This window comes from Equus quagga, unplaced genomic scaffold (genome assembly GCF_021613505.1).
Source record: "Equus quagga isolate Etosha38 unplaced genomic scaffold, UCLA_HA_Equagga_1.0 198586_RagTag, whole genome shotgun sequence".
NCBI lineage: Eukaryota > Metazoa > Chordata > Mammalia > Perissodactyla > Equidae > Equus > Equus quagga.
In genome coordinates, this window is record NW_025798294.1 from 1 (window position 1) to 17,310 (window position 17,310).

Consider the following 17,310-nt stretch of genomic DNA (forward strand, 5'->3'; position numbering starts at 1 on the left):
CGCCGGTTTCCCGCGAGCGCTCCGTCCGCGTCGCCCCTCTGGTGACCGCCCCGCTCGCCGGTCCCCACGAGCTCCCCTGACTGACAGCCCCTGTGCCGGGGGCTACAGTTCCCGCCGCAGACACGAGGACCCGGAGTCACCGCGGTCCGCACCCGAGCGCCGAAGGGACGAGGGCAGCCGGGTTCCGGGCAGCCGAGCGGCTCCCCGGCGGCCCCAGCAGACAGGACTGTCCCTCGAGCCTCACGGAACCGGGCGCGTCCTGCCCCGGGGTGGCCTCGCGGGGAAGCGCCTCAGGCGGCGGCGAGAGGACAGACACTTGACCTCCCTCTCAGCCCGGGACTCCGAGCTCTGCCGCGCGAGGGTCGCCAAGGACGGTGCCCGTGGACGTGTCCCACAAACCCGGGTGTGCGCCTCAGATGGTGAGGATCTCACTCACGCACTGTGCGCGTGGAACGACGTGTAAGCGCGCACGGCGACGGCAGGCCCAAGGACGCGCCTCCACCGGCTGTCCGACGTTCACCGTCAAATCAACGCAAGCGCTGCGGTCTGGGGCCGGATTCTCCACGCCCCTCCAAGCCCCGCCCACCGCGCAAGCCCCGCCCCCGCCCCCGACCTGGAGGCCCTTCGGCCCCTCCAGTGCCCCCTCCGCGCAGCCCCGCCCCGCCCCGCCCCTGAGACCCGGAGGCTCCTCGGCCCCTTCAGCGTCCCCTCCGCCTCGCCCCGTCCCTGAGACCAGAAGGCTCCTCGGCCCCTTCAGCGCCCCTTCCGCCCAGCCCTCGAGTTCCCGGAGCCGGCAGCCCGGCGCGCGCGAGCCCAGCGTCCCCTCGGTCGGGCAGCGGGCTCAGCGCACCGTCGGGCCGCGGGCTCAGGCGCCGGCTCTGCGAGGCCCTCAGCCCCGCGCGCTGCCGGGAAGCGGACCGCGTCCAGCCCGACGGTCGCAGGTACCGTTCGGCGGCTTCCAGTCTGTCCTCCTCGGGCAGGGCGTCCAGCGTAGCGGGCACGTGCGCGGGCAGCAGGGCCACCTCGAAGGGGTCGCAGCTGTGGGAGGACACAGGCGGCCCGGTGAGCGGCTCGTCCGCAGTCCCGGCCCTCACCCGGCCTCCCGACGCGCCGGCCCCGCCCGGGGAGGCCCAGCCCTGGCGCCCTCCGGAGCCGCTCGGCGCCCCGCGGGCGGAGGACGGGGAGCCGCTCAGCTCCGGGCCCGTCGCCGGCAAGGCCTCTCCCGGAGTCTGGGCGGGCGGTTGGGCGCGTGGTGTCTGAAGTTAGGTTACTTCCGGGGGAGTCGTCAGACGGCCCACTTTCTGTGCCTAATCCGTTCCCCACGTGTCCTCCTCAGTTCTGTGTGACTTCAGCCTTCCTCCCTACCCCCTTATGTATTGTTTGGTGTTATAAACTCAGAGCTTTCTAGAAAAATTCCTGGCTGTTGAGGACAGTAAAAGAATTCAGATAGGGAGAAAAAATATATTGTCATTTTAACAGTTGGCGGCCGACTTCTGTTCCGAGATGGTGGAACAAGCACTCGCTCTTTGTTTTTTCTTTTGGTCTCGACTCCTCCTTATAAACCTTTGCAATGATATTAAAGGAATAAAAACTGAACGCACAACAGCGAAGAACAGGAGAAAAGACATAAATGGATGCAAGTTTCCAACAGTCTCCTGGACGCCGGGGAGAGTCGTCTCCTGAAGAGGAAAGAAGGACGGAGCGCGGCCGCGCGGGAGGGACCGGCCTCCTCGGGCCGGCGGGGCGGCGGACGGGCGGGCGCGGCGGGAACGGACGCCGCGGGGCCCAGCGAAGCCGCCTGCGTGCGCACGTGTCTGCGGGACACGTTTCCTCTGGTTCTTTTCTTGTGCAAATATGCACCTGCTCGCCAGGTATGGAGACTGGCTGAATAAAACTCTGGCACGCGGCGTTTACAGCCGTAAAAGAGAGGGCGGGAGATACCTATGCTCTGATATGGGGAGACTTTCAGGAGAGACTGTAAGTGGAAAAGCAGAGTGCACAAGAGCATACCTAGTGCGCCACTTTTTGTACAAGAAAAGGGAAAATAAGAAAAATACACGTATTCTGCTTAGCATTACAAAGAGAAACACAGGGAGGATGTTAGAGGACCAAGCTGTGGCGGGACAAGGGGCGGGAGGGAGACGGGGCGGAGTGACACTTCGCTGAGCTGCCTTTCTGTGTAGCTTTGAGCTTGGAAAGCATGTTAATGTTCTACATATTCAAAAAATAAAATCAGTGAGAAAGTGAAGAAAAAATCCCAAACTGAAAGCAAACTGAAACAATATTTCACATGAATTCCATCATCACACCGGAGGGAAAGAGAGAGAAAAAGAAACAAAGAAGGAAGGAAGGATTGGTGGAAGGAAGGAAGGAAAGAAGGAAGAGAAGTAATGCAAGTAACTTATAAATACAGTATTTGACTCCATATTCAGTCTAGGACGGGATGGGGGTAGGGGAAAATTGCAAATAAATCTGAACTCTGTTTATTATGCTTGTTTATTAAAGTGGTTATAGGTGAAGGGATTCTGAAACCATTTTAGATGTACTGTAACATTCAGTAAATGTGTTAGGAGCCAGGGCCCTACCCGTGGGAGAAGGGGCACAAATATGGAATGGGGGCGAGCAAGCAATAACTATGGATGTTGACTGGAATTATAAGCATTGATGTGAACTCATGGTTTATGAGATATGTACATGTATGTGTACATGTGTGGCCATGTGCACATGTATCTGCACATATGTGTACAGTCAGGTGTCGCTTAACGAGGGGATATGTTCTGAGAAATGCATCGTTACACGATTTCATCATTGTGCAAACGTCAGGGTGTACTTACACAAACCTGGATGGCATAGCCCACGACACACCTAGGCTATACGCTACTAATCTCATGGGACCAGTGTCATATACGCGGTCCATCGCTGACTGAAACGTTATTATGCAGCACATGACTGTATTCATGTATGTGTGCATGTATTTTGGTATGTACACGTATATATGTATGTATGTGTGTGTGTGTGTATATTTATACATATTTCCCCACATACACCCCTGGCTTGTCTGCTGAGGAGGCCAAGGAACAAAACCCCCTGCTAGCTATGTGTACACCTGGCACCCAGATTTTGGTCTTTAACACCATTCCTCACTAAAAGGAGCCTGGGCTCCACCACCCAGAGATTAGTCCCATTTACTGACGTCATGACAAAGAACGCAGGTTCTAACTGCCAATCCCTGAAACTTCAGAAGGCCTGCAGCCGGAGGAGAGGGGCTTCCTGCCGAGAAGAGAAGAGGGACTGAGAAGTTGAAAGGCTGGACTTCTCTCCAGAGACCAGGCTGGTCCGGGAAGACGGAATGGCAACAACCAAGAGCCTTTCATGAGATAAAACATCCCATTTTTAAATTCTGAGACCGTATTCCTCTCGTTTTTTGTGTGTTCATATGTTCTTCTGAAATGGAAATGGTGGCGACAATAGATGGTGGTTGGGCATTCCTGGACATTTTACTAGTTGATAAAATCTGGAAGTCTGGGAACTACTGGGTTAGACCGTGTCTGCAGTTGCTGCTGCCTCTCACATTTTATGGAAGTCCTGGAGACTCAATCGGGTCTCTGAATTTGTTAAACAGCAAAGAAACTAAGTGAGCTGTTTTGATTGTTATGAATACAAAAATGACTTGGAGTAAATAAATACTAAATAACCATATTGCATGGTTTAACGACAAACAGCTAAGTCTCAGGGACAAAAGACACGAGGGAAGTACCTCGTAAGTAACAGGAAGTTTATTCAAGCAAAATGACTGCAAAGTTGAGGTATCATTGATGGACTTATAGGAACTTAAAAAAGGAATGCGATTTTTATTTTGTAACTGCTTCTAGAAATAAAAACAGGATCTTGAATCTTACATCATGGAAATTCCTAAGGAAATATAGAACTCTCTCTTGATTTTATAATCTGCTACGCAATTATGGTTTATTTATAAACAAACTGGCCCACAGAACACTCAGACACAGAAGCTGAAGGTAACAGCTAGTGTTGGAGATTTTCTTTAGTTTGTGCAGAATTCACGGTTAATTCATGCTTAATTCAAGCCCAAGGTAACTGCATTCTGATTGCTTTTTGAAAGGACAGCCTCGGGAGATTTTTTCCAAGGACACTGCTGTGGAAAAAAGATAATTTTTTTTTTCTTAATTCTTGAGACCTGTGCGTGCTGACGGTTGGGGACTCAGGTAGTCTCTGCTTTTCACCACTTCTCATTTTGGTTAATCAGACGCCTGACAGTACCCTACAGCCAGCTATGTTTGATTCACCAATGATGTGAGTCAATTTTGAAGTGTCCTCAGCCCACAGCAAAATGAGGCAGCGTGTCAAGGTGGTGACGGACCATCGCCATCTGGTGGCAACAGAGAGATTGCAAGGTTTAGTGGGTGGGGGTAGAGGGTAGAGGAGCAGAAGAGTTATTAAAGATGGCGCTATATGCTTCATATCGTCATTTTACTTTAACCTCACAACAGCGGTGAGGATGCCATCACCATTCCCGTTTCACAGACGAGCAAACTATTGCTCACAGGGCTTCAGTAAGAAGTAACTTGCCCAAGAACATGGAGCGGGTGGCACAGCTAGTGAGGAACGGAGGCAGGTCTTTGGACACCCAAGTGTTTGTTCTCTCTACAGAATCCCCTCCGACTCTGGAGATTTCAGTAGAAATGTGCTAAAATGAAGAACAAAGATGCTCAGTTTATTTTGAGATGGCAGCGGGCTGGATGACGTATGAATGAACTCATGGAAAAGGAACTAATATTTTTGAGCTGCCACCATATCCCCAATCCTGTGCCTGGTCTCATGTTAATCTCCAGGCAAAGGAGGGTCATAGAGAAGCACTAAGGAAATAATCCAACGGGCAAGCGTCTGGAAGTGAGACTGGAATTTGCTTAATTCAGGAAGAGCTTCTCTGCTGGCAATGAAGGAAGAAGTCAAATTAAGTGTTCTGGAGTCACACACTGGATTTCAACTGTCTCCTCAAATACTTGGGGAGAGGCGGGTGGATGGTAGTCTAAATGGAGTCGCTGCACATTGGGTGAGCTTTCCTGCTCCAACTAAAATTAAAATGTCAAGGCTGAGAAGGGTCTTCGCAACAAGTCCAATCCCCTTGTCTTCTGGACAAGAGGACTGGGCCCAGACAGGTGGCCGAGGAGCGTGCCAACGTCACACAGCTCCTGGAGGCCATGTGGCATTCTGGTGAGGGAGAGGAACTTGAGTTTCTGTGTCAGAGGATCCAGGACATGCGGGTGGGAATCGGGGGTATAAAGGTCACCTGCTGATCTTGGTTGGTGGTAGAGCTCAGGTTTCCTGACCACTCCTGGGGCCATGATAGGGCTCTGTCCCCTTGGGGTGGGCCTCATTCTGGATCAAAGGATTTGAACAAAAGGTGCCTGCTGATGATAATCATTTTGGGGTACTAGTCACATTTGCTCACCGGTAACCCATTTAACTATGTTTATAAGGACAACAGACTAAAGAAGCAGATTCAAGGGCTTAGCAATGGCTTATGGACCAGGCAGAGTCCTAAAGAAAAGGCAGTAGTCTCCTTGTTTGATATCATAGGGCTTTGAAGAGGTTTTAAATAAGCAAATTAGCAAAAATGTGGTTACTCTAAATTTCTTCTTTCCTTCGCCAAACAATGTTCTCATCTACCCACTCTGTTTCTGGAGCTGAGTTCTAATGTCTCTGTATGATGACAGCCATGGGACCCACAGTGAATGCCTGGCTGTGGCATGAGAGAGAAGTGGATCCTCTGGAATTGGATATGGAGGGTGTAGAAGGTTGATCTTGGCAATTTATAAATGTTAAAAATTGACCATGAATATTTCAGCTGAATTGTATGGATTCATTGTCTACTTTTATTAAGTACGGCCAACTAGTCACCTGTGACATTAATTTTTTTAAAAGTGTATCTCAAGATATATTCAAAATATGAAAATCAGTTATACATCATCATATTTCTCTGACTAGCAAACTTCCCTCATGCACTAAAAGTATAATTTGACCTATTGTTGGCATTTACCTTGTTGGGATCACAGCCTCTTTAGTCCGTGCGGCAAACGTACTCCTGTGAGATAAACAATGAGCGGTGGCTTACCTTTGTGTGGTCTCTACCTTAGAGGTTTCAGGCAGGGATGAGAAAACCAGGGGCTGGAACCTCTTCCAGTGCATTATTCCAGGAATTATGTCCTGTAATGAAAGCCGGCACAGGGTGCTACATGTAAAGGAGCCGTCTGGTGAGGTGAAGTCCAGGAAGGACTTCCATTTCATTCAACTGTGACTATCCTGTCCTAAAATTTTAGCTCCAAAATGTATCATTGCAGTAAGTTTGATTCAATTTTTCTGATGCTAAAAGACAACCGCACCAGCAAAGGGCACTAAACAATGCAACCTGGAGTTAAAGTGGGGACAAAGGAGAGTTTTTCTTCCCCCTGTTCATTAGGCACATAAGCAACATGTCCTGGGGATGGAGGGCAGATTTGGCCTTACAATCTGTTTCGATTATTATGAATGGGATGCTAATGCAACATTCAAAGAGGATGGGACCTTCATCAAATGGCATTCCAGGCAGGGGAAGCACGTGCGAATGCATGGAGATGCAAGGAGGGTGCTATCGTGAGATGCCAGCTCCCAAAGCTGAGTGCAGGGGGTGTAATGGGGACTGATGGGAAATGAGGCAGGAGAGGGAGCTTGGTCACGAAGGGCCTTGGTGACCAAGCTAATGAGCTTGCAGATGCTCCTATGGAAAGCAGGGACCGCTGAGGGCTTTCAACCTAGAAAACAACATGATCAGATTTATGTTGAAGGAAGATTTCTAGGGAGGGCTGACTGCATGGTGGGGGGCCATGGAGTGGAGTAGAGGGAGCATCACAGGCTGTTCGAGGCAGACTGGGGGAATCCAGTGATGGTCAAATATGGGGAATGAGGGAGAGGAAGGCTCAAGGATCACGTAGGTCATGGTCATTGCACAAGTCACAGAACAAAAAGGCAAGGAGGTAATACAGGAAGAGGAGGCAGTTTGAGGTGTGGTTGGCAGAGGTGGGTGGAGATAATGATCTGAGTTAGGGACTTATTGAATTTGAAGGGCCTGAGGGCAACTGCCAAGAAATGGCGCTGGCTATTCAGGTCAGTTTGGTGATGTAGGGGGAGAAGGAATTCTTTGGAGCCTCCTCCTTCCTGTGCATTTGTCATATCGCCACCTTGTCCATTCTGCTATGTCTATAAAGGTTGGGGCCAAAGAAAGAGGAAGTGAGACCATGGGGTTATGCCCGCCATGTGACTGTTTTTACATGGATGAAATACAGATAAAATGAATATTAGGCGTAGCCTTCAAGGGAAAAAGAGTGAGAATGTTGAGGAAAGGGCAACGTGCAGGCTGAGAGGTGGGTATGGGCAGGACAAGAGTGATGCTGCGTCTCCCACCCGGACCCCTGTAGAGTGTACACAGCCGCCATAGTTACCATTCCTGTTCTGCAGCTGTGGCTGCAAACCGTCTTTCTCAATTCCAACTGTCACCCTCCATCCTTGTCCCCTGACCTTCCCTGCAGCCCAGGGCCAGCCCTGCCAGCGAGCCTGGTGATGGCGTTACCGTGTGATGGAGAAACTGCTTTTGGGTGAGAGGAATGCTGGACCCATCGTGGGACTCCTTGGTGACCTTGTACTTGGGGTGAGAACACAGGTGGTAATCTATCAAGGTTTCTGCGTAGGTCAGAGGGTGCTTTACAGCAAATACTCCTGGACTGGGATTCTGTAGAAGACAGAGAGGAAAAAAGATTCTCTTCTGTTGACCAGTTTCTAAGCCAGGCATAGGACAGGCGTCAGCTACAGCTCTCGGCACTAGCACCAACACTCTGATTCCATGTCGGCTCGTCTGGGAAAGAGAAGCAGGGGAGCAGAGGGGTCTTCAATTGGCAGCAGTCACAGCCATTCATAAATGTCCCTTTTCTGGTTTGAGCTTCATGACATACTACATGGGTTTATTAAACTCACGTGGAAACAAGGACAACTGAAATCACAGCTTAAAATGGCCTAAAGAATTTGTTTCTAAATATGATGAATTAGGGGATTTATTAAATAAGCAAACTGGTTTTAAAAATCAAATAAGCTTCTGGTTTTGAAAACAAAAATAGCTTCTTAAAAACTAAATGGAGGACAAGAGGGTGACGTTGGATATCTCAGGAAACGTCAACATTTCACATTGTTTTGATCATGTTTTTCCTTCAAGAAGGCTCCATTTGGATGTCGGATCTGATGTTAAGGGAGAGCCTGTTTTTCACTAATTTTCCAGCAGAGGTAATGGAGACACAGGGCAATTATATGAAAATACGAAAATATAGAGCCTTTTAATGTTCCTTCCTGGGCTTGTCCGACAAAAACCCTATTCTTGTTCCAAATGACAACATAGCTTTTGCCCTCGCAGTTGTTTAATTTCAGATGCTTAAGAACCATTAAGTAGAAATTTTGTTCTTTTTGTTTGTATGTTTTTAAAAAACTTTTTTAAAAAACAATAAAACTCCACACGGCTTATGGAAACCCAGTCTCACTGCCAAGAAACAAATGTCCCCTGCAATTTAAAGGAAATGCAGCTTGACCAAGGAGCATTACAGCACCCAGGCGCAAGAGCTGGGAGAGCCCAGGTGTGGTGTAGGTATTCCGTGTGCTCCAGTCAGGAAGGCTGGGGAGACCGTGAGCTCTGAGAGCAGAGAGGCTGACTGAGTTAGGGCCTGGGAGAAAGACAGGGGAGGGCTCTTGCCTGAACTCATGGATGTAGAGGAAGGACAAGGGCAGAGAGGCAACGATGGCCACTGAGGGGTCTGCAGCGCCCACAGTCATGCAGAAAGAGACACCTCGATGAGCACCTGCAGGTGAGGGAAGGTAAGGGTACATATATGTGTGTATATATGTATGTATATATATATACATATATATATATATATATTTTTTTTTTTTTTTACAACAGTAGATTCTTTGCTGCTCCTCAAGCGCTGCATGGGGTGGGAACAGAGACGGAGAGAATGTAAACATTGGGTTCCACCCCCTGAAGCTTGACAGAAGACCCTTTACCCAGACAGGGGCTAGAGGGTTGGAAGGGAGCAAGGTGAAAGGTGGGCCCCAGGTGAGCCAAAGCAGGGGAGGCCTGAGGATACCGAGGCAGGTGGGTGGAGAGGAAGGACAGCAAGGAGGGTGGTGGGGGGGAAGTGGGGACAGCTCCTGTTCCCGTGCGTGTCCCCTTAAGTAAGCTCTTATGGAAGGAGAACCAAAGGACAGAAGCAGAGCGAGCACCACCTCTGCCCCACCAGGCCCACCAGATCCTCTGTCGTAGTCACAACACATCCAGAAGTAGAGCGAGGAGAGCCTAGGCCCCCAGCCAGGAAGTGGGGAGACAGGCAGGACTGAAGAAGGGAAAAAGGAACCCGGCTCCACTTCCTGGGTAAAGGGAGCAACTGGAGTGTAGGAATCTGAAAACTGCTGACCGCCGTCACCAAGAGTCATCCTTGTGGTGACAAAAGGCCAATCAGCACAGCATCTGGGAAGGGATCCCAGAGGGAACTGCGGCAGGAGTGACAGAGACCCCAGCTGGGCCTAGTCATGGTGTGACTGGGAGGCAGTGTGAGGGGAGGGGGCTGGCCACGCCCTATGGGGCTGGTGATGGGGCAAGGTGCACCACACCAGGGAGGGGAACGAGCCTGTGCCCTCCAGGAGTGCCTCCTACTCTGCTTGATGGAGGCTGGGTGACCTTGCTGTGTGGCCAACTGTCTTGATCTGCCTTGGGCCAAGTGTAATGAATGACATCTTTTTGGAAATGGTAATATCACTGTCTCAAAGAGTTGTCATACTTCAGACCCCCCTGGGTGGCCATCGCTACCAGAGTAAGTGGTCTGAGTGGTCACCCCATGATTATTTTGATCTGAATTTTCCTCAAACTAATGCATGCATACAGTAGCAACTCACCCACGCTGGAAGGATTAGTGACGAAAGCAACAAGGCTCCTGCAGGCCCTTCCTATCCCCAGGCCCAGCCAGAGGCTGTTTTTTCCCATTATTTCTGGGTTTTGTGTCTGTGATGGTGACTATTCTAACTCTAAACATTATGCTTATTTTTCCTCTCTCAATTATCAACCTCAGATAAAGCCAGTTGACGCTTTACTAAGCAAGATAAGGATTTTGCTCCTGTACACAACTGCTCCTTCCAAACGTCTTCCTCCCAATTTTGAAAATTACATTATAATTTTTAGTCCTGCTGTTGGTTATCTTTGTGACCTGAAATGATGCATTTATACTCCTATTTCTTGTTTCCTCGTCTTTAGTTGAGTATTTCAACTCCTCCTCAGGTAAAATGAAAGCATTAGCATTCCTACACTTTCTTGTACCTTTCCTCCTCTCTTCCACAATTTACTTTTATATTATTGAGATGATTGACATTTGCATTCTGGAACCACACCAAGACCTTCATGCTTTGTTCATAAGCTGTCTCTAAAAGCTGAAAACTAGTAAATGGCATTTATTTTGTCTTAATGGTATAGATATGTTTCTCTGCCAGGCAAAGAAAAGGCTCGTACTATAGTTTTTTTGTGAAGATTCAATATCATGGTCTGTGGGTCACTGAGAGAGGACAGTTCTAGTATCAAGAACCCCAAAATGGGTTCTATATTTAAAAATTTTCCAACTCTTAAAAAGCATGCCAAATTTTAATTTGTTTTCCTATTTGGAACACAGACTGATTTTTAGTTGATTTTTCCTCCTGGAGTTTATAATGTCCTTTTTTTGCTTGAATGACGTGCCTTTATAAGATCCTCGGGTGTCTCCATCCTTCCCACTGCACTGTTCATGCATGGAGCACACCCTTCCTTTGACACCTCTTTCCCAGAGCCCTTCACCCTCTCTCCTCTGAGCTTAATGCGCAGATATCATCCAAGACTTCACTATAACACTTTACCAATTGTAACGGTGACATCTTTCCTTTTACTTTTGTTTCTTTTCTTAGGGTTTCAAATTCTTTCTTTTATAGCTATATTGATATATAATTGATATACAATAAATTGGACATATTAAAAGTATATAATTTGGTATGTTTGACATATGTTACATCTGCAAAACCATTACTGCCATAAAAATAACGAACATCTTCATCACTCCCCAAAGTTTCCTCTTGCCCCTGGGTGATCCCGCCAGCTCTCCATACCATCCACCCACCCAAGCCCCAGGTGGACATAATCTGCTTTCCGTCTGTACAGGTTACTTTAGATGTTCTAGACTTTTAAATAAATGGAATCACATAGTATGTATATTTTTTGGTCTGATTTCTTTACCCAGCATAACTATTCTGAGAATCATCCATGTTATTATATGTATCAAGAGTTCACTCCTTTCTGTTACTGAAGAATATTCCATTGTACGGTAATACCACAATTTGTCTGTCAACCTGTTGATGGACACTTCTTTCCAGTTTGGGGAACATATGAAGCTGCTGTGAATATTCCTGCACAAGTCTTACGCTTCCATTTATCTTGGGTAAATACCTAGGGGCAGAATGGCTGGATCATATGGTAGGTCTATGTTTACTACTAACTTTTTAGTTTGTAAGAAACTGTCAAACTTTTTTCTAAAGTAATTGTACCACTTTACATTCTCACCAGCAGTCTTTTTAATTTTAGATATTCTGACAGAGGTATCCTATTATGGTTTTAATTTACATTTTGCTACTGATGCATTATTTTGAGCATCTTTTCATGTTGTATTTGCCATCCTTTGATGAGATGTCTGTTCAAATCTTTTGCCCATTTTAAAATTGGGTTGTTTGTTTTCTTACTATTGAGTTTTGAGTGTTCTTTATACATTTTAGGTACAAGTCTTTTATCAGATACGTGATTTTCAAATAGTTTATCCAAGTCTGTGATTTATCTTTTCATTTTCTTAACAATGTCTTTAGAAAGGCAGAAATTCTTAATTTGGACAAAGTCCAATTAATCCATTTTTTTTCACTTATGGATTGTGGCTTTGATGTTGTATCTAAGAAATCTTTGTCTTACCCAACGTCACAAAGACATTCTCCTATGTGTTTTCCAGTTTAGGTTTTATATTTAGGTCTATGATCCATTTTGTGTTAATTTTTGTAAATGGCATGAGGTACAGATTGAAGTTCTTTTATTTCTAGTTATTTTTATTTTTGGTAAATGGATATCCAAATGTTCCAGCACTATTTGTTGAAAAGACTGTCTTTTCCCCAATGAATTGTCTTTGACCTTTGTCAAATATCAGTTGACCATATATGTATGAATGCATATATTTCTGGATTCCTTATTCTGTTTCACTGATCTGTTTGTCTCTTTTTATGCCAATACCATACTGTCTGGAGCACTATAGCTTTCAAATAAGCTTTAAAGTTAGGTAGTGTAAATCCTTTGACTTTATTCTTCAAAGTTGTTTTGGATATATTTGCATTCCATATAACTTTTTGAATAAATCTGTCAATTTCTACCAGAAAAGCCTGCTAGCGTTTGATTGGGATTGTGTTGAATTTTTAGATTAGTTTGGAAAGAACTGGCATCTTAACAATGTTAAATCTCCCGATCCACCCACATGGTATATTTCTCCATTTATTTAGGTCTTCTTTGATTTCTCTCAGCAATGTTTTATAATTTTCTGTGTATCAGTCATATATTTTTGTCAGATTTATCCCTGTTTCATATTTTTTGATGCAATTGTTAAGTGAGATGGCTTTTTAAAATTTCAATTTTTGATTGTTGCTAGTATTTAGAAATATAGCTGATTTTTGTATATTGATCCTGTTTCCTGCAATCTTGGTAAATTCACTTATTAGTTTTAGTAGATTTTTGGGTAGATTCATTGTATCTTCTACATAGATAACAGTTTCGTTTGTGAATAAAGGCAGTTTTACTTTTTCCTTTCAAATGTAGATGCTTTTTCTTTCTTTCCCTTGCCTTGTTGCAATGGCGATAGTTACAATCTTGAATAGAATTAGTAAGAGTAGAGATCTTTGCCTTATTCCTGACCTTACAGGAGAAGCATTCAGTCATTTACCATTCAGTATGATGTCAGCTCCAGGTTTGTAATAGATGCCCTTTATCAGGTTGAGAAAGTTCCCTTCTGTCCCTTACTTGCTGAGAGTACTTATCAGGAGTGCTGTCAGATAATTTTTCTGCATTTGTCGAGATGATCATATTGTTTTTCTTTTTTAGTCTGTTAATATGGTGAATTACCTTGAGTTTGGAATGTTAAATTAATCTTGTATTCCTGGCATAAGCCCCTATTTGCTCATGATACATTACCCCTTTTATATTATGATGAATTTGATTTGTTAAAATTTTGATTTTTTTCTTCCATCTATGTTCATGAAGGATATTGGTCTATCCTTTTCTTTTCCTGTAATGTCTCTGTCTGGCTTTGGTTTCAGAGTAAGACTGGCTTCTAGAGTGAGTTGGAAAGTAATCCCTCCTCTTCCATTTTCTGGAAGATTTCTTATGGATTTGGTATTATTATTTTCGTGGATTTTGTACTACATGTTTGAGAGAATTCTTCAGTGAAGGCATCTGGGTCTGGAGTTTTCTTTGTGGGAAGGTTTTTAACCACCAATTCAAATTCTTTAATAGAGATAGAACTAGTAGAGTTATCTATCTCTTTTTGACTAAGATTTAATAGTTTGTACCTTTTAAGGAATTTGGCCATTTAACTTAAGTTGTTGAACTTATTGGCATAAAATTTTTCATAATACCAATTTATTACCTTTTTAATATCTGTAGAATATGTAAGGATGTCACCTCTCTCATTCCTGATATTGGTAATTTATGTCTTTCACCTTTTTTTCCTGATCATTTAGGTTTATCCCTTTTATCGATATTCAAAGAACCAGTTTTTCTCTATTGTTTTTCTGTTTTCAACTTTATTGATTTTCAGTATGATCGTTACTATTTCTCTTTGCTTAATTTGGGTTTCGTCTGCTCCTTTTTCTGAGTTTCTTAAAGGGTTAGTGAGGGCACTAATGTGAGACCTATCCTCTAATGTCTTAATTCCCCCCAAAATTTTTGTGTTGTGCTTTCATTTTCGCTCAGTTAAAAATACTTTCTAATTTCTGTTTTGATTTCTTCTTTGGACTATGGGCTTTTTTTCGCTTGAGGAAGATTAGCCCTGACCTGACATTTGGGCCAGTCTTCCTCTATTTTGTGTGTGGTTCGCCACCAAAGCATGGCTGATGAGTGATACAGGTCCGTGCCCTGGATCCAAACCCATGAAACTGGGCCACTGAAGCAGAGCACGCTGAACTCAACCACTAGGCCGCGGGGTTTGTCCCTGTAGGCTATCTTAAAGTATATAATTTAGCTTCGAAATTTTGGGGGGATTTTCTAGATAGTATTATGCTATCCATTTCTGATTTAATTCCATCAAAGTCAGAAAAAATACTTTATATGATTTGAATCTTTTCAATTTTATTGAGCCTTGTTTTAGGAACCAAAATTTGGTCTATCTTGGCAAACCTTCTGCGCACATCTGCAGAGAATCTGTAGTCTGCTGTTTGAGGGTAGTGCGTTCTTGCAGCGTCAGTTAGGTCAAGTCGATCCGGAGTGGTATTTGTCCGTTATGTCCTTACTGATTTTCTGTTTACTTCTTCTACCAATTATTGAGAGAGGGGTGTTGAAATCACCAACTATAACTGGGGAGTTGTCTATTTTTCCTTTGCAGTTCGATCTGTTTTTGTTTCAGGTATTTTGAGGCTCCAGTGTTAGATGGGTAAGCATTTAGGATTGTTGTGTCCCTTCGATGAACTGCCCCGACCTTAGGTTCCTGTCCTATACAGAGCAGGTGCGCCCTGAGTATTTGTGGAATTAATCAATTAATAACTACTGATATTTTCCAAGGAAGTATGAGCGTGACTATGGAACATTCCCTTAACTTCTCCACACCAGTTTTCTCACGTTTAAAATGGTAAGGGAGTGAGAGTGGGTGGGTCTGGGGGACAGGAGACTGGAGAGTGGTTCTCAAACCTTGCTGTGGGGAACCTTGGGTTTTGCAGGGTCATCCTCCTCAGGGGACACCCTGAGGGAAGTGGAGGGGTGGAGAGAGCAACTAGGACTTTATTTTATGTATTGCCTTTCTATGTAAAATTTTGGTGGATGAGAGGGTTCTGGGCTAAATGAAATTTGAAAATCACTGAGTTAAATGTCCTGTGAGGTGGTCCCGGCTCTAAAATTCTCTGTCTCTGGGAACACTCCTCTCAACCAATGAGCCTATGAGAAAATGCCATGAGACTAAGAGAAAATGCCCCCTCGTGGCCAAGACGCACACAGCGCAGCTGTCTGTAGGAAAGCAGCAGAGGGCAGAGGAAGAGCCCCAGGCCAACAGCCAGGAAACAGGCAGGTGTCTGTCCCAGCTCTTCGCGAACTGGCTGAGCCCCCCTGGGTGTGACTAGCAGCATCTCTGCCCACCTTAGAGATCCAGATTCTCATCTGGAGAGCCTCACAATGGAGACTTTCTCCAGTAGCATGTAAGGTCCTTAATTCTGTGTGCATGCGTGTGTTTGCCCTTAGAAAAGCAGACCAGGGGCTGGCCTGGTGGTGCAGCAGTTAAGTTCACATGCTCTGCTTCGGAGGCCTGGGGTTCACTGGTTCGGATCCTGGGTGTGGGCCTATGCACTGCTTGTCAAGCCATGCTGTGGCAGGGGTCCCACATATAAAATAGGGGAAGATGGCCATGGGTGTTAGCTCAGGGCCCACCTTCCTCAGCAAAAAGGCAGTGGATGTTAGCTCAGGGCTAATCTTCCTCAAAAAAAAAAAAAAAAGGAAAACAAAACAAAACAAAAACAGACCATGACTTGGGCAACTACTGTGGCATTTCACCGATGACTCCATTATTAATAGAACCTCATCAGAGGTCCAGTCTGGCTTGCAGTCATTTAGGATTTGAGTAGGTGGAAATAGAAGGGTAGACAAGGGGATCCATGAGGGTAGGTCAGCGTAAGGGAAGGCAGGGTGCCGGGAGGGGAGCGCACAGAGTGTGGCCGGGGCGCAGGGAGAACGTGGTGTTTATTGCTGGCCTCGCAGTCAGGAGCTGGGACTTAATCTGTAGGAAATGGAGAGTCAGTGAGGAGCGCTGAGCAGGACGGGGGCCTGGTCAGGGTGTGCTTCAGCGAGGCTAGCCAAGCGCAGGAGCAGGAACGAACCAGAACAGAGGAAAGGTGGGCGGCAGAGGGGCAAACGTGGAAGGGACATGCCACCCAGGGATGGACTGAGGAATCGGCAAAGCTGCGGGGAACGGAGTTCGGGTGATTTTAGTTTCTTTTTCTGTTGTGTTTTCTTTTCCCTTTCTACTTTTTTTTAAACTTTCTGTGTGTGTGTGTGTGTGTGTGTACACACATATATTCATAGATATTCATATTCACTACATATACTTAAATATTATACATAATTAGAAAGATCATAAAGCTACTGTAATAAAAATAAATGCTGGCATTTTTAAAAGATAGAAACACTGATATTCTCCAAATAATAAGTGCTGGCAAGTAATTTCAAAGGGGTGACATATTGTTTAACATTTGAAATTCCAAAGAGAGAAAAGTATTCCCAAATAATGCTTCTGTTTTCTTACAAAGTAACTGCTGAAGTCAAGGAACGTGGAACACAAGCCCTCTGCCGATTGTCACTTACAAAAATATAAAGCGGGTCGTAGTCTGGAGAGCTGGCTAAGGCCTCTGGGGGTTTCATGCTCAGGACCGAGGTCTTGCCGGCCAGCTGAGGTGCGGCCTCCTGGCTCGGCAGGGCTATGATGGTGGTGGCTTCATCCTGCGCAGGACCGAGAGCGGTGTGTTAGTTTTGATGCCAGGACAAGAGGGGAAAGGTGGGCATGACTCTAGAAGGCGGGGCTGTGTTACCTCAGCTCCTTGCTTCAGGGCTCGAGCAAGCTTTTGAGGTCTGTAACTTGTGGAAGACTTCTGGACACAGAATGGCTGATACCCCTTGATTTTGTACAGCTCAGGAACCTGAGGGCGAAAGGAGACGGCTGACTGCATGTCCTTAAAAGCCTGTCACCGTTTAGGGGGATCTACTTCTCAACAGCGTTTCTGAGCTGCCTGACAGTAAAAGGAAATAAGCGCCATGTTGTAACCATCACATCGTGGCAGTTACCACTTTGGACCAGCACTGGAGGGACTTTAGTGCAAGTCCTGAGCCCTGTTCTGGGTCCCAGCACACACGAGCCTTCACAATTACCCTCCCACAGCATATGGCTTAACTGCAGACATACACCAAACACTAGTTTGTCCATT

At 45.8% G+C, this 17,310-nt stretch overlaps 1 protein-coding gene across 1 annotated transcript in view; it reads right to left on the reverse strand.

Moving 5' to 3' along the window:
* Positions 1–6: 6 nt before the first annotated feature.
* LOC124233359 (cilia- and flagella-associated protein 221-like) overlaps positions 7–17,310 on the reverse strand; it is a 37,563-nt gene continuing 20,259 nt past the window's right edge. Inside the window, exons 11-15 of the mRNA XM_046650503.1 lie at positions 16,918–17,025; positions 16,694–16,828; positions 7,625–7,783; positions 6,134–6,225; positions 7–1,038 (exon numbers count right to left, since the gene is read on the reverse strand). Of these exons, the coding sequence (XP_046506459.1) occupies positions 699–1,038; positions 6,134–6,225; positions 7,625–7,783; positions 16,694–16,828; positions 16,918–17,025 (834 nt within the window). The 3' untranslated portion in view covers positions 7–698. The remainder of the gene's footprint in view (positions 1,039–6,133; positions 6,226–7,624; positions 7,784–16,693; positions 16,829–16,917; positions 17,026–17,310) is intronic.